At 39.0% G+C, this 20,693-nt stretch overlaps 1 protein-coding gene across 4 annotated transcripts in view; it reads left to right on the top strand.

The window, feature by feature from the left end:
• TMEM266 (transmembrane protein 266) overlaps nucleotides 1-13,619 on the top strand; it is a 38,726-nt gene extending 25,107 nt beyond the window's left edge. For all 4 annotated transcript variants that reach the window (XM_075208432.1, XM_075208433.1, XM_075208431.1 and 1 more), the window contains 5 exons: nucleotides 321-459; nucleotides 1,623-1,738; nucleotides 3,110-3,287; nucleotides 11,998-12,060; nucleotides 12,580-13,619. In XM_075208432.1, coding sequence (XP_075064533.1) covers nucleotides 321-459; nucleotides 1,623-1,738; nucleotides 3,110-3,287; nucleotides 11,998-12,060; nucleotides 12,580-13,112 — 1,029 coding nt within the window. In that variant the 3' untranslated portion in view covers nucleotides 13,113-13,619. The remainder of the gene's footprint in view (nucleotides 1-320; nucleotides 460-1,622; nucleotides 1,739-3,109; nucleotides 3,288-11,997; nucleotides 12,061-12,579) is intronic.
• The last annotated feature ends 7,074 nt before the right edge of the window (nucleotides 13,620-20,693 follow it).

Raw genomic sequence — 20,693 nt, 5'->3', positions numbered from 1 at the left:
TAGTTAGATACAGTCTTAGGTAGAGTATCTAACAACGAATCTGATAAAATAAGAGCATGCACTCTCTCCTTACAAGAAAGGCATATTATGTAGTCATGCATACATGCTCGTCTTCTGTGCCACTTCATTAACGTGAAATCATAAGGTTTGAATTGTAATTTTTTGTGGGGTGGTAGAGTTATTGGAAGATGCAGGTAGATGGGTGAGGCCTACATGTTATTTTTGCCCCCAAATGGCAGTATACACAATCCATGAAGTCCTAGGGATGTGAATCTATATCATCTTACTGTTTCATCAATATGTTGTTATGATCCTGACAGGTACTGGATGGAGCTGTCATTATTCTCTCACTGGCTCCAATGGTGGCTTCTACTGTGGCCAATGGACCAAGTAGTCCATGGGATGCCATCAGTCTCTTCATTTCCCTGAGGATATGGCGAGTAAAGAGAATTATTGATGGTAATTGAAGTTCATCTACCATTCTGCACAATGATACACACTTAAAAAGGTGTAGTGGACTCTGTTTTCCAGATAATGTTCTACAACTATGTAGTAGTATTATATGAAAGGACTTACACCACTTAATTTTCCCTCCTTCACTTTCCTTATAATTATTCTCTGTTTACTCCAATACTATAATTATCTATTTCTTCTCCCTCATATCATGTAATCATATGTTTCTTCCCTCCCTCTTTACACATAATTTTCTTGTTCCTTACTTCCATTATGCATCCCATTTATGTTCCCAAGCTGAGACTACTTCCCTTTTCACATGAATTATTTTTTTAGTCCAGTAACCCAGTATCTGGGCTGTAAAGCTCCTTCTCCTGACCACAGGGCACACATGTGCAGTTCTGTGTCATAGTTGGTGCTGATTTAGGTTTATCATTACTAGCGACAAGCCCATTCTGTAAGCACATACTTAAATACCAGATGTTGTATGCACCATTTAGAATTGCTTTTGAATTCCTTAAGTTCTGAGTACAGAAAAATTACATGTGCTTAAAATGTTGATGATTACAGGGGTCATCAATTAAAAAATAACTGTACTCGCCCATGTTATCCCCAGCTGTCAAATACCGGAGCATCTCTTCAACATTCGCCTATTTTCTCATTGCAAAAAGCAAGCATACCAAAGTGCATTGTGTACTACAACTTGTCACCTCACCCCTCTGTGCAGGGCTTGGACTACTCTAAATGGACTGCGATTTGTTTTGCTTCTACACAGCAGTATATGTTTTAGGAGCATGTTAGTGATTTTTTTGCACAGTGAAAAGAAAGTAGGTCCATAGCTGGAAGATAAAATTACAATTGGCAAGAATTTTTTGGTGCATTGGTGCCTTTGTTTTTGAATAGAGGAGATCTGATAAGCGAAACCTATGCCATGACACCCAACAGGTGAAAATTCAAATATGCAGTAAAGCTACATTTTCTGAACGCTGTAGAGACAAAGTCCGTAATGTTATCTCGGTTTCATACAAGTCCATACAGTGAAATGCATCAATACAAAGTTTTTGAATTGTATATGTGAATGTTTTACAAGCATATAGTGGACTTAATCTCCATATGCAGAATGTGTCTCTTACTAAGTTAGTAAATTGTTCTATCTCCTGTCACTGCAGCTTACGTTTTACCCATGAAAGCGGAGATGGGAAATGTGGTGCAGCAGTACGAGAAAGCCAAACTCATCCAGGAGGAGCAATTGGAAAGACTGACACAGATGTGCCAAGAGCAAGCAGTCAGTTGTGTTTCTTAGTTTGTGGCTTCAGAAATCCTTCAGTGCAGTAAAATGGAAGGGTGCACGGAGTAACCTACCAAAGCCAAGCACAAGTGTAGCCTTAATAGTATCAAAATAGTTCTGATTCAGCAAATCATCGTTTTCTTTATTTTTGTTTTTTTCTAATAAACTTGCAATTTTTAAACTTTATCTACAGCCCTACCCAGTGTAGAAATATTACATAAAATATGTATTCCATGTATAGAATGTGTTCTGTATAGTTCACTAAAACATACACTGTTTGGTATTATCCACTGCAGAGGCTGACAACCTATGGCTGGGGCAGTTTTGTATGTGTATATGTCTGTTGGCTTTATCAATCCAACGCTTGACATTACAATTTGATATCAAAGTTTTTTATACAGTTGAGATAAGGCTGTAAACTGTGTTGCACATACAGACAAGAGCATCACCACTACTCACCTTGACCAGTAGCACAAACTCTTGTACTGTTCTTTGTCCAACTTTGTTGCCGACTCACACCCCCCTGTCTAAACATACAAGCCTTATAGTATCTACCTGAGCATATATGTAATCACATCATATTCCCTGGGCTGCATTCAGAAAGTGTTCCCTTCTATTATGTTTACCCAGGAAAGCACTACCATGTGTATCAGTATATGGGATATTGGTAATCTAGTAGTAGTAATAAAGCAGTAGACCAATATTATTCTGCTATTGATTTAATAGGGCATTGGCTATTGTTTTAACCATTTCTCAACATTTTTTACACTTTTTCTACTGGTTACCATCAGTAGAATTATCCTTCCTAGCAGCTTGGTCACTTTTGGTATATTTGTCCCCTCAGTCACATAATCGCTGTTGTAGGGAAAGATTCCAATGCAGGGTTTAGTTTATGTATATTTGGAGCGTTAGTATGTAAATGAATGTAATAATATCATTAGTTCAATAGTTAACATGATAAGCTGCTATCATGCATTGTGATCATCCTCCATCATAGATATTCTTTTCTAACACTAGATGGCAGTCATTTTATTTGTTAATCACATGCCATGTTTACATTCACCAATAGAAAGTCAAATTTTACAATATGATCAAATCCTTTAAACTCCTAATTTCTATTTTTTATTTTTTTTTATCATATGTTAACACAAGCCATATTATGTTCTGTGCTGTCTCTTCTCTATTCTGAGAAGCAGAATATCTCCGATGACACTAACCCTGGAAGTGTAGATCCAAATGAAAATATAATTTACTTTTACTTTCCTACAAAACGAAAAATAATCTTATTTGACTTTATATTAGGAAGATCCTCCTAAAGTAGCATTTTTGTTCCTTAAACTCATGACTGATATTTCTGCTGCTTCCCAGTTTGAAATCAGACAGTTGAGGGCTCATCTCGCACAGCAAGATCTGGATTTGGTTGCAGAGAGAGAACGAGCCTTAAAACTCCCACATGACCTACAGAACAAAATTGACCGGTTCAAGGTTATGGCAAACAGAGATTCTGATGAGGAGGCAACAGAAAACATCACAGAGCTCTCACATGGTGAGTACACAGTTGCTTCACAATAGCTGTATAATACGCACATATATTAATGTACTGCTTATATACTGTACACATTCAGAATTCACAATAACCATTTCACAGAATGGATAAGTTTTAAATTAGCAATGGAAACTGTTTATTTGTTTTTGTAGAATGCTGGAATAGTTGATGTCCTGAGAGTTTACAATCTAAATTTATTGCGATAAATCTGCAAGGGATCCTGATCTTTACTAAGATTAAAAATACATACGACTTCATACAACCAGTCAGGAGTCTGCTCAGACAGGGAATGACACATAGTACACCCTTCACAAAATACTTGTCTCCTTCATGCATTGATTTGCAGATACCCCACACCAAATAAGAACTGTTCTGCAAAGAAGCATCTTAAGGGAAGGATTTCCCTACACACATTATAACACATCCTGTTCAAATATTACTAAACCCATACTCATAACAGTCTACACAGAATAGCAGATGTATTCTATAGTAAGCAGGCACCCCCATTCTACAGCCACCTAATAATCTTGATCTCCACTGCTCATGCCACTTCCTGTACCCTTTTTCTATCTTGCAATCCCCTACCTTCCTCTCTCTAATACAGCAAGTAATCATCCACTAGGAACCTATCTCCACTCTCAGCTTTTAAATGGGTGTGTCAGAGTTGCATGTATCTGTAAGTTTGATCTATATCTAGTTGTGTCTGTTCACAAAATGTGTATCTGTTTGTCCTGCCTGCATCTGTGCTAACTTGCTGAACGAACAGACCAGTGGCCAATTTAGTCTTCCTGTGAACTACAGGTTCGCTCCATTCAGGACTCTCGGACAAATACTGCACACCTATTCTAATGCGGTCATCAGTCAATCAGATTTACCAACATAACCAAAATATTTGATCAGTTCCCCACATACTTTGCAAGCTCCAGCCAAATTTGTCAAAATCACCAACATAGCAGATCAGATCAGATCAGCACTTTTGTGGCTAGTATAATTCTCTCCTTGTCTGCCTGTCTATCATGTGCATAGTTGTGGCTGTCCTGTATCTACAGTGGTGACGTTGCTTTACAGTCTGGTCATCATGACACAAATCTGTGGAAATGAAAATAGTGTAACAAAGGGAGGCATTTAGTTGGCAATATGCAGAGAAAGTATGGAAGTAGTGTAAAACATTTGTGCAGTAATGCACCTAGATTGATGACTTATGTGTAACAAACAATAGTTTTAAGTTTGGTTAACTTACCTGATAGAGAAATCCTTCCTCTCAGCAAACAGACAGGGTGTGTCTTTTAGTACAAACAGAGCCAGTGATGGGGCGTTTCCTTTTAAAGAGAAGGTGGGTGTGTCACCTGTCCATCAAGCTAAGGCTGGGGGAGGAGTATCAGGTATAAAAGCTTGTTTGTATCATTTGTGCACGGAGACTAACGCTGGGTAAGCTGGCTGGTCCTGAGAGAGCTGGTCTATGTATAGCTAGCGTTTAGGGTCTCCATAACTGCTGTGAAATTATACAGTGTCAAAACATTTACCATCCTGACAATAAAGCTACATAAAAAGGAAGAAGTTGTTCGCGTGTGCTTCTGCAGTAGCGGGCTCTCGCCACAATAGGTTTATGTTGGTAGAAAGAATTACAAAAATGTTTTATGGTGTTTTTAAGCCAAATTTAATGGAGTTTTTGGAGTCAATTTTAACAATGCCCATTTTCACTCTTTTGTATGCAATTTATATTTTGTGGTATACAGTGTAGAGATCATTTAGTACACTTTTTAAATAACATTTCTGCACTACTTAAACATTAAATTTTCTCACTCTTAGTTCAAATATTACTTACAACTAATTACCCCCAGTTTTTACATTTATCTCCACACATCTCCTAATATTAACTTAGGAATCTATAATTCAGATTCATTTATCTACCCATTGTACTCCTAAAACAAATTACGGTAAGTTAATTGAAATGTACTTTTTTTTGCTTTAACAAGTCGACATTGAAACATTTATTATTGCTTCATTTAATTAAATGTACATGTATATCCACATACACCCACACCCCAATAGCTAAAATATTTTACTTATAGTTTTAATGCAAGACAAGAGTTTTTTGCTTGTCTGTAATGAAACGGACACATCCATTGGACAATGTAATATTTAAAAGTTTGTGGCACACAAAACGTTTAATGTTTTCATATAATATGTATTGAATGTACATAAAGTGCACACAAACAAAAACATTTTAATCATCCACAGGTCACTGGTTGTCATTGCCCTACTGTGGTGATGAAAGGGTAGGAGTGTGCATAGCTGTATGTGGTCATGTGGCAGGGAGTATGAATTATAGATGAAAACAATGGAAAGATTGAACATCAGATAGCTTGCTGCTGTGCATGGTTCTTATAGTCTAACAGCCCACAGCTACACTCATGCTCATTCTAAACTCTCACATTAGCTCGCAGCTCTCCCTTGACTGCAGGCAATTCAACCTCAACACAGCCAAAAAAGCTTTTAAACATCAGCTCAGATCAGGAAAGCAGACTCGTTCTGTCTCATTGTCAACTTTGATTGTCTTCAGGATGCAGAGAAGTTAGAGGCGGCGGTTTGGGTCATATAAAGTGGAGAAAATGTTGAACGGAAAACATCTGTTTGTTTCACCTGTAAACCGCAGAGTGCTGTAGAGAGCCATCCATGTTCCCAGAGGACTGTGGGATATATAGCTCGCTGGGAAATGGGAACATTCCTGAAACACTACAGCTTTTACAGCTGATAAACCACAAGCACAGTGGGTAACACTCTGTTACCAGTACCCAACTCTTGAAACATAGAAACACTTAAAGCTGATAAACCACAAGCATAGCTGATAATGTTTTTACTGACACACAGGAATTCTGGAATAGATTAATGGTCTGTTACCATTGCTCAGTTGCTGGATCAAGGGAGGAATTAAAGTGGCAGGTAATTTGTTGGGCAGCCTAATAAGCCGTAGTCGTGGCGCACCAATAAGTGTAATTTTTATTTTATATACAAGCATAGAAAAACATATATGCAAAATGCATGTCAATAATATAAGCAGAGCAGTGGTGACATCATGGATTCACAGCTAACAGGCCTGCATATTTACCTTTGTGTGGAATCATTTAATCATATTAGGATTTCAGAGCTATAGCGGGAAGTACCCATACAGCCAAAGCAGTAAATTAAACTGTGGCTGACTAGCTCTGCTGGTGAGAAGTTATTACTATCCAATCATAGACTGGTGTGGGAAGATGCACTTACTGTGTGACATCCATGTTACTGCCGAGAGCTAATTGCTCTGATCAGGTGGGCTGCATATGACAACTTTAAAGGACACTTGTTGCCACTTAGGTCAGATCTGGTCTGTGCAGTACTTTGCATTTGTAGTCTCCACACTTAACGGTGGTATCACAGCTGACTTTTAGTATGGTAAAGTACAGAAAGCATAGGGATAAGCAGCTCGACTTCCATATATGTCCTAATTGTACAAATCACACTAAAACCATCTTGATGATAAGCTATAGAGACTATTTAGTAGCATTATGTTTGTTGTAGTAATATCACTATGAATATACATTACTACATTGGTTTTCAAGCTTTATTTGTTTTGTGATACACTTGCCAGGACAAATATAATAAGTTACATTTTCATTGACACATCGGTGTTAAATATGAAATACATAAAACTGTAATCGCGAATAGATCTGTATATTTGGACATATAGGTCATATATAATCAGACATTTTTTTTGCCATAGCATAGGTCAGTTCCTACAACTTTATTTTGCATATGTAATGCCTGATGTGCTGTAGGGCATCTCCCATATAATGCACTCTGAGAACTATGCTGCAAGATTGGGAATCATTCCTTTACTATAATATAAACAACATCGGCTACATGATTCATTCTTTGAACCTATTCTGTGTTATGGCGCTCATGGAGTCACAGAGAGTAATAACCGCTGATCTTTTTATGAATTTCCATACAACAGATGTAGGTACATGTAAAATACAAAACAGATGACCTAATATGGTGTTATATTTATATACATATTGTCCTTCACTAAGGATAGGCCTAAGAATTCCCAATAAGATAATAGATATTCCAATTCATATAGGTGATAAAGAAGCCACACTTTTCCACCAGGTGTCCTGTGTCAAACACTTTCAACATATATGCTTACAAGAGATTTTCTTTCATATTGCGTTGTAATCATATCACCCTCCTGTATTCCCCTTTATAATATGAACATCAATGGGGATAATCTGGTCTTCACTTTCATCAGATGAATGCATATAAATTATGGAAAACTTATTAGTGTATTACCACTTTAATGTAAAATTCACAATACATAGATAAAAAGATAAGATGATAAAATAGTCACATACAAAAATATCCTATATTATAAGGGAGGGTATCCCTACCAGAAATCCGGATTTCACGAGCACATAAAGAGTTTTGAATCATTTCGATGTAATGCATGATTCTTGCTCCAATGAGTGGGTCTGGCCTGGATAAGGGTCCAAATGTATTATCCAACACTTTTCCACTCCTTACTCGAGTTTTTCTCAAGGCAAAAAACCCTTGCCAAAACGAGGCTTCAATAAGTATCAGAACGAGGCTTGGATTGCCCGACTTTATAATAAGGTCCCAATGTATTGTATATAGCGATAACCTTTCTAATAACATTAAATATATAAAATAACATATAGACTGGAGTAAACAATATCGTATTCCACAAACAATCTTCATTACTAATAAAATATTAATACAATATTCAAAGCATCATTAAAAAACTACATATCCATAGATGTCGATGAAATAAAAAGCCGTCCCCCTTCATAGTTTATAGATGCAAGTTTCTTCCATTATACATATTTCCTCAATCCTGCATAGAACATGTCCTCAAAGGACATGGATGAAAACATTCAGATAGAAAAGAAGGGAAAAAGAAAATTGTTAAATATCCATCCAAAATATCTAAAGGAACCATTTGAGTTCAAAATCAAAATTCAGACCTCCTGGAACAACTACTCTGTATTGCCATTCATGGCTCTTATTTTTGGTATGCTAGTATATGTGATATCATGTGTTGTTGTTGTTGTGTTTAAGGTTCTGCTATTATTATTATTATCATCATCCGATATTTTGAGCTTTAGATAGCATTGGGACATCCATGTGGAAATAGCAGAGATAAATTTGGTTACATGAAATAGTAATAGTATTATTATTATTAATCATTTTTGTAGGATGCCACAAAACGTCTGTAGCGCCATACAGAGTACAAACATTAGGACCGTACAAGATAAAATAGTATGGTAAAATAAACAAGCAACACTATAACTCGAGTAGCTCAAAGCACAGCTAATAAGAAACAGTGAGGAATATTCAGCACAAGTTGGAAACCTTTACCCAAGAGAGTGGGTGCAGCTAATGTGTTAAGAACCACTGAAAAGCTGCAGAGAAAAGCAAGAGTGGAGTCAATGGGCAAGAGGTCCAAGAAGGAGGGTGGGCAGAGTAGCTGGAAAGCAAAGTTAAAAGTGGTGAAAACAGGAGCAGAGAGGTCCTTGCTCAAAGAAACTTACAATCTAATGGGAAGGGCAGACATACCGAAGACACAAGGGTTGAAATGGGGACGGAGTCACACATAGTGAGCAAGGGGAAGAAGTGGTGAGAGGGAGCAGTAACCGACACAGTGGGTAGTTAAGCGGATGACTGATGAATGGCTTTTAAGAATAGGTGAGTTTTTAATGCCAGCTTGAAGCTGTACAGAGTGGGGGATGTTCTGATAGAATGAGGGAGATCATTCCAATGGAGGGGGGGGGGGGACAGCACTGAAGAAGTCTTGAATGCGTGAGCGAGATGAGGTTATCAGAGGGGAGAAGAGACGACGATCGTTGGAGTGTGAATAGAGATGCTTGGAGATGTAGGGAGCATTTGAGTTGGTAAGGGCCTTTTATGTGAGCAGCCTGAAAAAGATTCTGTAAGGAAAGGGGAGCCAGTGTAGGGCTTGGTAGAGGGTGGAGACATATGTGGAGCAGCGAAAAAGGAAGATAATTCAAGCAGCAGCATTGAGTATAGATCGAAGAGAAGTGAGATGAGAGTGGGGAGTCCAGTAAGGAGAGGGTTACAGTAGTCCAATCGATAGATCATCAGAGAGTGGATGAGAGATTTGGTGGCATCCTGGAGGAGGAAGGGGTCGAATGTGAGCAATGTTGTGTAATTGAAAGTGGCAGGATTTGGCAAGAGATTGAATGTGGGAGGAGGGGCAAAAGAGATGGAAGAGTAGAGGATGACACCCAGGCAGCGGAGTTGGGGAACAGATGGGATAGTGGAATTGTCAACAGTGATAGTGAGGTGGAGGGGGAGAAGGTACTAGATGGAGGGAAGACATTGAGTTCGGTTTTAGTAATTTTGAGTTTAAGGAATCTAGAGAACATCCAGGAGGAGATGGCAGAGAGGCAGGCGCACACCTGAGAGGAAGAAGGGAGAGAGATCAGGGGATGAGAGGTGAAGTTGAGTGTTGCCAGCATAGGGTACTGGAGGCCGAAGGAGCTGATGAGTTCACTTAGGGAGTAGGTGTATAGTATAGAAGTTGAGGGCCAAGAACAGAGCCCTCTGGGACCCTGACTGAAGGGAGGGGGAACCAGAGGTGGAAATAGATGGGACCCTGACTGAAGGGAGGGGGAACCAGAGGTGGAAATAGATGGAACTGTTAGCAAAGCAGGAGGTGAACCAAGAAAAGACGGTGCCGGAAAGACAAATGGAGTGGAGGGTTTGAAGCAGGAGGGGGTGGTCTGCGGTGTTGAAGGCAACTGAGAGGTCCAGGAGGCTAAGAAGGGCGAAATGGCCCTGGCTCTAGCTGAGGGGAGATCATTGGTGACTTTAGTCAGGGCAGTTTTAGTGGAGGGGAGGGGGTGGAAGCCTGATTAGGGGGAACAAGAAGGAAGTGTTCAGAAAGGTAAGTGGTGAGACGGTTGCAGACAAGCCTCAATAGTACACAAGGAGAGAGGTAGATTTGGGTATTTGTCAGTGTAGAGGTGGTACTGGAGGCTGTAGGAGTGAATTAGATCCCCAAGAGAAGTGGTGTAAAGTTGAAAAATCAGAGGTTCGGGAACAGGGCCTTGTGCGACCACAACAGATAGTGGGAGTGGAGGATAGAATGTGCGGGAGGTTGAAACACTAAGTAGATCATTGCTAACTTTTGTGCATGCAGGGGGTGGTGGCTACTTTACTGTCCTCTGGTTGGACAATATAACCACAAATATCAGATTAATAGCGGTGTGCGGCAGAGTGCCTCCAGAATAGTCATTAAGGCACTCCGCGGCTAAGTATCATTGCAGTTTTGTTTTTTTTCTCGCAACCCACAGAGGTGTGCAGGGATGTCGACAATGTTTGCTAATTCGCCTTGAATTAAGAATGACCCAATGAAGAAGTTCAACAAAGAAATTAATGAAACACAATTACTTTTAAATATTAAAAGGTATAATATATACAAGTACACACAGGCATGCTTTAATAAAAACTAATGTCCATGTCCCAAACAATTCAGCCCCGTGCGCCCACCTACCCTTGTTCCTCAAAACCAATGCTACGACCGTACCAAGAACATGAGGGAAATAAGAGAGAACTCTAGCAAGAGAGAAGTTTAGCAACCACCATGTAAATATTGATTGCAAGGAGTGTGGATAAACCCACTACATTGATTTCTTGTATTAGTACTCATTTTACTTGTGTTTCTCAACACCAAGAACTACCTGCAGTGCCTGCCTGATATTACCTGCCATTAAGTTTTCAGTTGGTTGATATGAATTAAAAAAAGAAAATTAATACACATCTATTTGGAAAGGAAGGTATAAAGATATGTTTTTAATATAAGTGCCAACTGAAATATAAATTAAAATGTCCTATTAATCATGAGAAAACATACATTATATTTATGGTCTTCTCATCTCTTTAATTGTGAGAAGGTTTTACATTATGATGGGTTTTTGGAAAGAGTCAACAGAGGGAGTAATAGTTGGAACCACCGAGATAAGCTGCAAGGGAACATTAACAAGAGATTTGTACATTAACTAGAACAATTGTATTACATTCTAGGATGCAGTGTGTGTCATCATGTGAAGTGATACAAGAAGCCAAAGTTGCATTTTTAGAAAAGATAGTTAAGGAATACTGTTTGTGGTTTATCGCTCACCTTTGTTATATAAGTTATTAGTATTATTATTATTACCATTTATTTATTTAGCGCCACTAATTCCGTAGCGCTGTACAGAGAACTCACTCACATCAGTCCCTGCCCCATTGGGGCTTACAGTCTAAATTCCCTAACACACACACAGACAGACAGAGACTAGGGTCAATTTCTTAGCAGCCAATTAACCTACCAGTATGTTTTTGGAGTGTGGGAGGAAACCCACGCAAATACGGGGAGAACATACAAACTCCTCACAGATAAGGCCATGGTCGGGAATTGAACTCATGACCCCAGCACTGTGAGGCAGAAGTGCTAACCACTTAGCCACCGTGCTGCCCCTAAGTTGTGATTTACAAAAGCTGTATGTTCTCCAATATGAAATGTAGGTAATTTCTAAAACTCTTACATAATAAAAGATGGTCTTTATAAATTGCATAGATCCTTTTATAGCTACTGAATGCCTGCGGCTCACAAGTTTGCATGCATGACATTTTGCACTTTGTTTTGCAGAAGTGATTATGAAGGACGACATGAATAATTACATAACTCAGTATTATAATGAGCCCAGCAGTGGTAAGTTTAAAATATGTGTGTCCATTCACCCCCAAAATGTTATGTTGTTAGGCGTTCTGTAAGCATGAACTTGTGAATGAATGTAATTGACTGGGCCAGTAATTATGCCACCTCCCATGGAGTGCTAGCGGAAAAGGCTCCCCCAAACTGTTACTGCACTACACACATTAACTCTTGCTTTTCCTATTTATTTTCTTGTTATTACTCAAATAGTAGCACCTACCTGACAATTCAGGATCTATTTATAATAGATTGGGGAGTTAACAGTAAAATGTACTATATATATCTATATATGTGTGTATATATATATATATATATATATATATATATATATATATATATATATATATATATATATATATAATGAAGTATCTAGTGCTGTAGTATCTCTCTCTCTCTCTTGGATAATCTGGATAATTACCAGGTTATTTGCCACCTAAATCTATATGGGTACTGAAGGTACTTCCAGATTAAATGGTGTTTAATAATTGTGTATTTCATACCATATGTTGCCTGCAGAAAGCGGAGTTCCTGGTACCTGCATCATTACTACAACTGCTATTGATGTCCATCATCATCCCAACATATCATCTGACTTGTACTCAGCAGAAGTCCCATTGAACCCAGAGCAAACCAGCAGCTCCAGCAGTTTAACCTCAGTGAGTGTGTCCAGATCTCCAGAGAGCTCAGAAACGCTGGCACAAAGCATCAGCAGCCAGGTATTCTGCTCCTCTACAGACTGCAGTACTAGAGAAGAATCCACGGACTACTGTCCTTTGGCCCAAACTATAAGAAACACAGTGAATAACGCAGTGGTACAAGAACTGATATCGTCTCTTTCTGACGACGCGTCCTTCATTCAGAAAGGGCTGGATCCAGCCAACTTACACTTGAGTAGTCCGATTGGTTTACATACAGCTAGTCCCAGACGCAGGTTAAACATTTATAATAAGGTGAACTGTGAGGGGTTTGGAATGTTTCATGATAGGTCGGTGATTCCACTCAATCTCCCTCTTCTAGAGAATAAGAAAATAGATACAGAATTAAAATGAAGCAGAACTTAGAGAAATCTACTGCTGTAGGCTTCATTGAGTATAAATTTAAGTTCATAGCCAATTTTAAATGCTACATATCAGATAATACTTATTAGAATAATAACATTGTGCAGAGCTAAAAAGGCATCTCCTCTAGAGTTTACCCAAAGTAGAATGGGATCCAACCACTGTGATATTGAGCTGAAGCCAAACAGGACTCACCTTCTTTAGATGCCTATATTCATTATTCTCAGGAGATATAACAAATTCCAAAATACACGTTCTGCTGGATCTTAGCCCAGAGTTTACAAGACTGATTCATTAAATGCATGTATTTATGTACAATGAAGTTTGGATCAACAGTACCCTACATAGATATTTCTGCATTACTGCGTTAGTATTGCTTTAATATATTTCCTTTACCCATAACTACAGATTTTGTACAAATGCTGCAATATTTTTGGATGCACAGTGACATTTTGGCATTACTTGAAAATGCAAGTAATAAAATAACTCATACAACAACATATGGGCGTGTTTACTTCTAGAAATATCCACTGATACGGAGGAGGAACTGTTATATAGACTCCAATAGAGTGTATCTAACAATTCATGACAGAGATATGGTTACTGTTTAAGTCTCATTTAATTACATCTGTAGCTTACATACACACGCTCATTAAATGGATATCTGAGCATACAGTCTTATTTTTTACATATCTACATGAAATTGCCCATTTTTTGTTTAGTTATTTGTAAACAGGGAGTCGGCTGAGGATCGGCTTTATTGTCAACTTTGATATAGATTTATCAGCAGCTGTTATATACTATATCTACAGTCCTGACAGGCAGGGAAGTTCTGTAGTATATTTACGTTAAAATATATTTGCCATTTATGGGGTCAACTTTCCTTTTTTTCCTAAATATTTATACATATATTACTATCCTATTTTGTGATAATAGCCCCACACAGTTTAGGAGCATCTGCAAACTGGCCTAATAGTGATCTCTGTGGAACCAATCTAAGAACTGTGATCAAGTCTGAATACAGGCAGGTCCATATATGTTTGGGCACTGACAATTTTTGTTGTTTTAGCTGTTTAGCAAAACATATTCAAGTTGCGGTTACATAATGAATATGCTCCTAAAGTGCAGACTATCAGCTTTACTCAAGATGTTTCATGAACAGGTGTAGACTATTTCTACGTTACTTCTTTTTCCAAGTGTGGTATTTGTATTTGGAAGCTGTTGCTGTGAACCCACAACATTGTTCTCAATGCAAGTGAAACAGGCCATTCTTAGGCTGCAAAAAAACAAAATAAATCCAGCAGAGGTATAGCGGGGACCTTAGGAGTGGCCAAATCAACAGTTTGGTACATTCCGAGTTTATGCAAAGAGTCAATATTTGCAGTGTTCTTTTTGAAGACCTCTGCAATTCGCCCTGGCATGCTGTCAATCAACTTCTGGGCCACATACTGACTGATGGCCGCCCATTCTTGCCTAATCAATGCTTAGAGTTTGTCAGAATTTGTGGGTTTTTGTTTGTCCAGCCACCTCTTGAGGATTGACCACAAGTTCTCAATGGAATTATGTCTGGGGAGTTTCCTGGCCATGTACCCAAAATTTTTATGTTTTGCTCGCCAAGCCACTTTGTTATCACTTTTGCCTAAAACACTTGTTCGGAGAAGGAAAGGTGAGTGCTACCATCAGTCTGTGTCATGCCAACAGTAAAGTAAAGCATCCTGAGACCCTCTATGTGTGGGGTTGCTTCTCAGCCGAGGGAGAGGGCTAACTCACAATTTTGCCTAAGAACACAGCCATGAATAAAGAATGGTACCAAAATATCCTCCAAGAGCAACTTCTACGAAACATCAAAGAACAGTTTAATGACGAACAATGCCTTTTCCAGCATGATGGAGCACCTTGCGAATTGCAGAGGTCTTCAAAAATAAGGGTAAACACTGCAAATATTGACTCTTTGCATAAACTTATGTAATTGTCAATAAAAGCCTTTGACACTTATGAAATGCTTTTAATTTTACTTCAGTATACCATAGCAACATCTGACAAAAAGGTCTAAAAACACTGAAGCAGCAAACTTTGTGAAAAACAATATTTGTGACATTCTCAAAACTTTTGACCATGACTGTACACAGGGCCGGTACTAGGGTCCGTGGCGCCCTAGGCACATTTTCAAAATCGGCGCCCCCACCCTGCACACTTATAAAATAGTGTGTAAGTGTGCAGGGTGGGGGTGCCAATTTTTAAAATGTGCGTCTTTTCTTACCTTAACTTGCCTCCTCTCTGCTCCCCTCCACTCACTGACACTGTCGGGCCGTGATGATGATGTCACGCCCGACAGTCAGTCAGTGAGTGGAGGGGAGGAGACGGAGCAGACAGGCGGAGGTGGTGAGCAATAGTCCCTCCCTCCCTGTGGATGTATCTGAAGCTGTGCGGCGGCCGTGAAAGGTATGGTCAGCAGTCGCCGCACAGTTTTAAAGGAATTTTTAATCTGTTGTGCCCTCCAGAGCCCGGGCCTGACTGTACAGGTAGAAAGACCCACAAACAACAACTGAAGACCACTCCGGTAAAGACCTGGCAAAGCATAACAAAAGGAGGAAACCCAGCATTTGCTGTCCATGGGTTCCAGACTTCATGCAGTCATTGCCTGCAAAGGATTCACGACAAAGTATTAAAAATGAATATTTTATTTATGATTGCTAATTTGTCCAATTACATTCGAGTCACTGAAAATAGGGAACTATGTATTGTGTTGCACTTCCGAAACATTTCATATATTTTTGTTCAACCTCGAAAATTAACCCTGAAAGTATCTCCATTGTTTCATTTTAAATTCATTGTCGTACAGAGCATTATAAAAATTGTGCCACTGTCCAAATCTATATGGACCTAACTGTATATTGCATTTATAACAATCCTCCGCTTTCAATCATAAAGCCAGTTATCTTTCAATTTCAATTTTCCACTAGTCCTAACATCATTTTATGTACCAATCTGCTATGTGCAACATTATCAAATGCTTTTGAAAAATCCAAATATAGCACATCCACTGTACTACCAATATCCAGCTTACAGCTTACGATCTCATAAATAAAATCAGATTGGTTTGGCACAACCTGTCCTATTATTAACCCATGCTGACAGAGTGTTATAAGTTTATATTCCATAATAAACATCTGGAGAGCATTACTTCAAATATTTTACTCCCAGGTCTATAATTTGTTAGCCCTGATTTAGTCTCCGTTTGAAATATTGGTACCACATCAGCTTTACAACAGCATTTTGTTATGTTCTTAAATATAAGTAATAGTGGTTTATCTGTTACTGAATAACTCCATTAGTACACATGGGTGTATGTAAACTGGAGAAGCTTTTTAATGGTGTGCCTGGTTTATTACTACACAACATAATACCTATTGTGTTATTCTCCTTTGTGAACACTATTGAAATTAATTTTCTTAAGAGATCATCTTTCCATTTATCTCACTCAACACAGTCTACGTTTTAGTGGAACAATACTATCAGTTTTGAAATTTTTCAAATGATTCATTAGTGCTGTGATTGACTAGAAAATGTAATACAAAAATACAGGAGCACATTTTGAACATTAAAGACATATTTAAGGGGACATATAACTCTACACCCAAACTACCATCCTTTTTTCTGTCTAGTGTTTTGGAGATTGTGACTACATTTATTTTGGCCTAGCACACACTTCTATCCAGGGCCGGACTGGGACTAAAAATCAGTCCTGGCATTTCAAGCATACAGGCCCATCTCTGTTGATGAGCAGGACAAAACTGTGTGCCGCTGTGCAGCCACATTATGTTGGGGGCGTGGTCAACATGAGGCATTGATACATACATTATAATAATGTAATGTTTTATCAGGCCCTCCCTATCATGCCACCCCCCAACCCCAGAAACACATTACAACACCCCCAGCCCACTGTACTTGCTTCTGATGCTGCTGACGTCCATCAGAGTGTGAACTTCCTGTAGAGTGAGCAGGGAAGCTCTTAGTCTCACAAGATTAATAAATCTCATTAGACTTACAGCTCCTCGGCTTGCTGTGCAGGCTGTGTCCTATCCAGGGACTGGGAGTAGCTATCAGCTCCCTCCTGCTAAACAGAGCTGGATTAAGGCTCGCTGGGCCCTTGGCACTTAAGACAAGGGGGCTCCTATGATGTAATATGGTTATTAGACACATTTTCAACAAATAGGCAATACTGTGAGCACTACTGTTAGGTACACACAGTTCTGCCTTCACAAGCAGTACAATGTGAAGTAGGACATACCTCCCAACTGTCCTTGCAGTCAGACCAAATGCTGACTAAGCGGAATAGTCACCTGCCAAATTCAGGACAGTTGGCAGACTGTCCTGCTCTCTCCTACCTGTCTTGTCATCACTTGTGGCTGCTGGTGTCTTTAGGTCAGTTGCTGCTTGTCTGGATCCTGGAATGTTGGGGGCCTTATTCGGGGGAAAAAAAATGGGTACATGATATTTAGAAAACTCCAACCAGCACCGGTGTTAAATCAATATAGCACCCACGTTTTAAAATTAGGCCTCAATCAAGCCTCAACATTAAAATAATAGTATTCACATTTGATAAATACATCTATTTCCCTCCAAGTAGCCCTGACATTAAATAGTATATACATTTAATAGACCTATTTCCCTACAAACAGCCCCAACATTAAATTAATAATATTCCCATTTAATAAATAAACCTATTTCCCTCCCTCCAAACAACCCCAGCAAGAAATTAACTAACATTTACTTTTAATAAAAAATAACCATTTCCCACAACCATCTCAGGCATTAAATAATTCATAATCACATTTAATAAATAGACCTAATTTTTCCCAAACAACCCCACATTCACTTACTAGCACACATTATAGTCATATACTGTCCCCCACACACATTGGCCATTTTTATTTCCCCCTCCAACAGCCATTGTCCCCCCTGCAGACATTTTCACTCACCCCCCTTCCCCCTAGACATTTTCACTCACCCCTCCTTCCCCCTGCAGACATTTTCACACACCCCACCTTCCCCCTGCAGACATTTTCACTCACCCCCCCTTCCTCCTGCAGACATTCTCACTCACCCCCGCCCCTTCCTCCTGCAGACATTTTCACTCACCCCCCTTCCCCCTGCAGACATTTTCACTCACCCCCCCCCCCTTCCTCCTGCAGACATTCTCACTCACCCCCCCCCCCTTCCTCCTGCAGACATTTTCACTCACCCCCCCCCCCCCCCTGCAGTATCTGTCACTATCCCCTGGATGGAATACAAATAAAAAGAGCACACCAACTTACCTCAACACTCAGACCAAAGGCTCCTAGGTGCCTGCGTGATGTCATGACGTCACATCGCGCGGCCGCGCGGAAGTACATAAGGAAAAAAAAAAGCTGCGGGACTAGAAGCGCAGGGAACCGGACGGGCCCATACAGCCATCAGCCCTTCTGACAAAAGGCAGAAGAGCCAGATGGCCAGTCCAGCCCTGCTTCTATCCATAGGTGCTTTTACTTGGACGAATATTTACCTGGTCCCTAAGATCATATTCATATAACATGTAGGCAAAAACCAAACCACAGACAGAGACAAGTGCCCTGTTATAGAAATTGTTAATGTAGGTATCCATCTGAATGAGAATCACCTTGTCATGTTAGATGGGCATCCACAGTTTAATCAAAATGTGCACCAACTTTATTACAGGTATCATATTATATAGCAATATTACAAAGCTTATTGCACAAATTATTCCTATTGTGATTAGTATGCCACAGTTGAGGCATACTAATGATGCCTTTAATTTTCAATTATCAGACAGCTATGTTATATAGTTTTTTTTATATAAAAATGTGTCACAAAACTCACTTCCTCTATATTTATTTACTATACAAATACTCGAAATTAGAAAGGATTCCTGTAATCTATGCTTAAGGATTGCCAGAGTATAAGAAAATCCCAACTAGGTATCACTCACATTTCCTAAGGTAATTTGAATAGTGCAAAGCTCTGTATCATTAACCATCCCCATAGATAATACAAACAAAATAATAATCTAATGAGCACAGGTTTAAGTAACAATTGTGTTTATTAAGAAACTTCATCCAGTTAAAATCACAAATGAAACGATTATACAGTCTAACCCTGGCAGTTCTATAGATAAATATCAAAGTTAAGAGTATAGTCTATCAATCCAGCTCAATAAATTCATAGATGAACTTTATAAATCCCCAGTCATTTGGGTGTGATCATCCTCATGTGGAAAACATTATTTCACTTGAGTAATCTCAATATTAGTGTGATAAAAAGTTCTCATCTTGCTTCCTTTGACAAAATCAAGATAAATTTGTGAAGTTGTAATATCCACAGCATACAAACAGCAAACTTATAGATTAGTAATCAAACACTTTCTTTGTGGATGCGAATAGTAGTCAAACTGTAAATTACCAACAGTTTAATCCTCTTCAGACAACGATGGAAGCCATTAGAAAAGTAATTGATACTTATTGTTATTAAAATACAGAGGCAGCTTGTACCTTACTATCCGGAAAGTAGTTCACTGTAAATAATGGAGGCTGGAACTTCTCAAAATGGACATAATTCCCAGGCAAATAGAATTGGGCAAGATATTCTTGGGGTGACCAGCACAGGTAGGATACCCGCTGACGCGTTCCTCACCTCAAGAAGTTTCCGCTCAAGACTCTGATCCCAAAAATGTATTCCTTGTGGACATCACGCCAGAGACAGCTAAACACAGTTTTGTTGCATTATTTTTGTAAAAAGTAGAAATAAGATTTTTCCACAGTTTAGGACAAAGGTTTCATCTACAGTGAATACCAAGTTATGATGCCTACCGTTTGCAAAGGAAGTGAAAAATATCATTACCCTGTATTATGCTTTGCCTGGTAGACCATCTCAATAATCCTTAAAAGCACATTCTACCCATTCTTTTGCAGGTCCCTTCTGTAGCAACATATCTAAAAAAAAGACACGAGGAGCAACATTCAAATTTTTCTTACGCATGACAGGCTAAACACAACCCACAAACAGGGCAGTTTTGGGGAGGTAGAGTCTTCAAGCAGCATTAGTTAGATCTTCCCCTCCCAAAATTCTTGCCTTGTTCCATGGTGCACTACCTATGGAAGAGAAGGAATGGAAAAAAAATAAATGTATACTTACATAATTTACTATTTGTTTTACTTCTTCAAAAGTAACGGTTACAAGATCCCAAGGCTCTACCAGATGTACAAAAGGGGGCTGAGCATGTAGAACCCCTTGTAGAAAAGTCTGCACATTGTTCAAGTACCTGCTATGAACCTATAAATTGATCAAGTGACTTCTGCTTCTGTTTTTGTTTTTTTTACAGTGTTCATGACTGCCAACTTGCACTGAAAGAAAATTGAAACTGCAAGTTTAGAAGCTCTCAGAGAAGTGAGATTGAGACCTTTATCAAAACAGTCCTGTAGGAAGGATAGTAATGGAAATACGAAGTCGGGAAGTGTGAGAACTGTGACCTTCACAACACTGGACTGAAGCTTTTCCCACACGATAGTAATTTGC

The sequence above is a fragment of the Mixophyes fleayi genome, chromosome 4, assembly GCF_038048845.1.
Source record: "Mixophyes fleayi isolate aMixFle1 chromosome 4, aMixFle1.hap1, whole genome shotgun sequence".
NCBI classification, from domain to species: Eukaryota; Metazoa; Chordata; class Amphibia; order Anura; family Limnodynastidae; genus Mixophyes; species Mixophyes fleayi.
The sequence above is the reverse complement of the archived record's forward strand: the minus strand, read 5'-3'. Positions and strand labels throughout refer to the sequence as shown.